We start from the raw sequence: 3811 nt of genomic DNA on the forward strand, positions 1-3811 counted from the left end.
TCCGCGTACCCGCGGCCGGGTCAGAGTTACGACACGACCGGCCGCACGCCAGAGCAGCGGACTCATCGGGCGAGCGAAAGTGCCAGACGCTCGTGTCCCTGCGCGGAGGACTCCTCCACCCGAGGGTCGTCTGCTCGCGGGGCAACGTAGCGGCGCGCTCGGCAGCCAATCCGAGCATTGCTGCGACTCGCCACGGACAAATAAGATGAGAGATCGAAGGACAACTTACCGGAGGAGGGTCTGTCCGAGTACCTGGTGCAGTAGACCCAGGCCGGCCACTGTATGAGCTTGGACTCGTTGGCGGCCGCGCCGGCGACGCTCGGGGTGGCGGCCGAGCTGGGTGCGGGGCTGCTCGCCGGCAGACTAGGCGACACGTTTCTCGTGGAGCTCTCGGAGCCCCGCTCGGAGCCCTCGGACGAGCTCTCCACAAAGTCTTTGCTGAGGTCGATCGGCTGCCGAGCGACGAGCTTGCGCGGACGCGACTTCTTCAGCGAGATCGGGTCGGTGATCCGCCTGCCGAAGTCCGCCTTGAGGATGTTGTCGATGCTGAACTTGAGGCTCGCCTGCTGCTGCAGGCTGCTGTTGTCGTTGGCGTTGCTGCTGTTGCTGGGCTGCTGGCCGTTGCTGCGGCCCGAGCCGTTGGCCAGCATCGCCAGCTGCTGCTGCTGCTGCTGCTGTTGCTGCTGCTGGAGCTGTTGCTGCGCGCCGGGCAGCGGCTGCAGCAGGTGCAGCTGCGGGCCGAGAGAGTGTCGCTGGTGCTCCGGCGAGTCGCGGCGCAGCAGCTTGTCGACGGAGAGCCGGTGCTGCTGCTGCGACTGCTGCTGCTGCGGCTGCGGCTGCGGCTGCGGCTGCGGCAGGCCGAGCGCGTGCTGGGCCGCCGGGTGGAGCAGCGGCGTGCAGGGCACCGCCAGCCCCGAGACCGTCATGGCCGAGGGCGGCGAGAGCGAGAGCCGCGCGGCCGCCGGCAGGCCCAGGCCGAAGCCCAGCGGCAAGCGCGCCGCCGGGTAGCCCAGCTCCTGGTGGCCGGCGGGCGGCCGCGACAGCGCCGCCACCGGGTAGGCGAGCTCCGAGTTGGCGGGCGCGAACTCGGCGCGGCCCGGCGAGGCGGACGAGGCCGGCGAGCGCAGCGACGAGGCCGACGGCGAGGGCAGTGCCGAGCTCGCCGGCGACGGCGTCCTCGAGGACGTGCGCGGACTGCGCGCCGCCTCCGCCTCGCCGAGCGCGGCCTCGGCGCCCAGCTCCAGCTCCGGTTCCGCTCCCGGCTCGTCCGCGGGCGCGAGCTCCAGCTCGGCCAGCCGCGGCGGCGGCTCGTTGCCCACGCTCAGCACCTCGCTGCTGCACTCGCTCTCGCAGTCCGACTCGTCGGCGGCGCTCCTCTGGCGCGGCGGCGGCGGCTGCTGCTGCTGCTGCTGCTCGCCGGGGCCGGCGGCCGCGGCCGGGCCGCCCGCCGGACTGCCCGGCATGCCGCTGCGCGCCGCCGTCCCTGCTTCCGTGCCTTCGCTCTCGCTGTCGCTCTCTCGCACTCGGACCTTCCTCAGCCAGCTGTCCGCAGTCGCGTTTTCATCTTGCTCGCACTTGGTCCTTGGGGCACCTTCCGGATCAACTGTCGCGACCGCACGCGCGCACTCTTTGAGGTTAGGTCGCCATCGTCAAGGCACGCGCTCGCGCGGTTGTCACTCGGCTGCTCGCGACTGCCCAGTTCCTGGTCGCGACATCCCACCTCACTCTCGCCGGAGTCCGCGGACAGAGTCAATCGCTACGTTACTCACTCTGGTGCAGTTGGCGCCTGCCTGGCTGCTAGGCTCCCCGCATCCCGGCGACGGCACTGTCGGCGGCTGACGACTGATCGATACCAAGCGGGCGCTCAGAGTCGCTGCGGACGGCGGAGCCGGCGGCGGGCGAGCAGCCGGGTCGGCGTGGCGAGTGGTCGCGAGGGCATCTCGGGGCCCGTCGAGGCGCGGGCTGTCGGGCCACACTGGCGGCGCGAGGCCCGGCGTCCGCGCGCGGGCGGCGAGCGCCATGCACACACGCGCACTCGTTGCGCGCCGGACGGCCGGCGGCGGCGAGCAGGCCGGGACCAGTGGCGACGCGGCAGGCCGGCGGCGAGTTCGGGCGTGCGTGGCCGCTCGCGGTGCGCTGTGCTGAGCTGCTGCGGAGTGGGCTGCTGCTGGTGCTGCTGTCGGGCTGCTGGCCGCGGCGCGTCTGCGGCCGTGTCGGCGCTCGGAGGGCAGGCGGTGGGCGGTCGGGGGCGGCGCCGCGCGGGCCCGGCCCGAGCGGCGCGCGCCGCGCCCCGCCCTCGCCGGCCGTTTGCCCGCGCGCCCCCCACCAGTCGCGCGCGCTGCCTCGCGCTCCGCTCTCCCTGCTCGCCGGTCGCGGCTCCCGCGCCCCGCCGCCCGACCCTTCATCTTTCGTTTCTGCGATGCTCCTCTCTCTCTCTCCCGCTCTCTCTCCATTTTTCATGGCCTTATCCGCTCTTTTTTCGACCTTCCCAAATGTTCAACTCGCTAAATGCATACCCACGGGCGGCCCGCGGCAACTGCGGGCTCTCGCGAGGCACCGGCATGCGCGCAACAATTACAAACACGTTTGTTCAGCCTGGCTGTCCAAACTGCCTGTCTCACGCGACTAATGGTATTTGACGAAGCTCTGCCTCGATAAACGAACGGCGTTGCGCACGGCAAGTCCAGCGCTAGATATGTGCTGGCTCATCGGAGCAGCGGTCCACGTAGGCGAGTGGTGTGTGCGTCGCCGGGCTCGCAGCGCGCATAGCGTGGGTAGAGACACGCGTGCGCGTGGACGCATACGTCGCGGCGCGAGCGGGCCGACCGTAGCGAGTGCGACGAGCGGAAACGTCTCTTGGCGCGCGTGCGATGCGCTAACGAGCGTGAAAGAGGCGCACCATCGTAGGGACGGCAGCAGCGGGCCGCTGTCAACGCCTCGCAAACCGGGCACATCCCGCGCTCGGACGCGGCGACCGCGGGCGCTTCCTTTTGTCCGCCACCACAACCGCATCCCCGCGTGCGCGCCGCATCCGCACGCCTGCCGCACGCGAGGCTGCGTCCGCGCCAGATCCGCGCCAGATCCGCGCCGAAGCCGGCGGCGAAGTGCCTCGGTTATCGAGCTGCGCTCTCCGCCGCTCGACGTTTCGCCAGCGTTGCCCGTTTCGGCCAGCTCCTAGGACATGCCTTTCCCACTGGCCAGGCGCCGTCGCCCTTGCCGCCGCTCGCTTTCTCTTGCTCCATTATTCGGCTGCTGGCTCGCCTGCCGGCTTTTACTTGCACGCTCCTCCCCGCGCCCACGCCCGCGCCCTCGCGCGTCTTACATGCCAGCGCACTTATCGCCGCGATCATCGCGGCTGCCCAGCGTCTTCTCGAGCGTGCGCCCTACGCCTTATTTCACAGCTGCCAACGCAGTCATTCGACGATCACAATAATCTCGCCTCGCTTCAACACCGTATCCTTTCAGCTTCGAAATGTTATGCTTATACCCGAACGCTCGTTGTGCGCGCGTAACACTCAAAGCGATCGTTCAATCTTCGCTTGTTGGAGCATCTAAGTGAGCACCCGTCAAATCAAACATTGATAAAACATCATCGTGAGTATCGAATATACGTAGATGAATAATTGAAGATGAACGAGCGCTGAACGCCTGGGCGATTTGTTCCACCTGCGCTGCATAGTATCATTTTCTGTTTTTACGTTTTCTTCTCTTAATTCGTAGGCCAACGGCTCACATTTTCTCGAGTTTACTCGGAGCGAGACACGTCGTATGTTGAAAAAGTTTGAACATTTGCAGTCAGAAGAAATAAAGA

General features: G+C 68.2%; 1 protein-coding gene across 1 annotated transcript; it reads right to left on the reverse strand.

Moving 5' to 3' along the window:
* Window positions 1-229: 229 nt before the first annotated feature.
* Window positions 230-1603, reverse strand: LOC131672437 (protein couch potato-like; the record flags this gene model as incomplete). Its single annotated transcript, XM_058949649.1, has 1 exon — window positions 230-1603. A coding segment is annotated over exon 1 (1234 nt), but the record flags the coding sequence as incomplete, so codon positions are not given.
* Between the last annotated feature and the right edge of the window lie 2208 nt (window positions 1604-3811).

This window comes from Phymastichus coffea, unplaced genomic scaffold, assembly GCF_024137745.1.
Source record: "Phymastichus coffea isolate CEN01 unplaced genomic scaffold, Cenicafe_Pcof_1.1 PCOF00150, whole genome shotgun sequence".
Lineage (NCBI taxonomy): Eukaryota > Metazoa > Arthropoda > Insecta > Hymenoptera > Eulophidae > Phymastichus > Phymastichus coffea.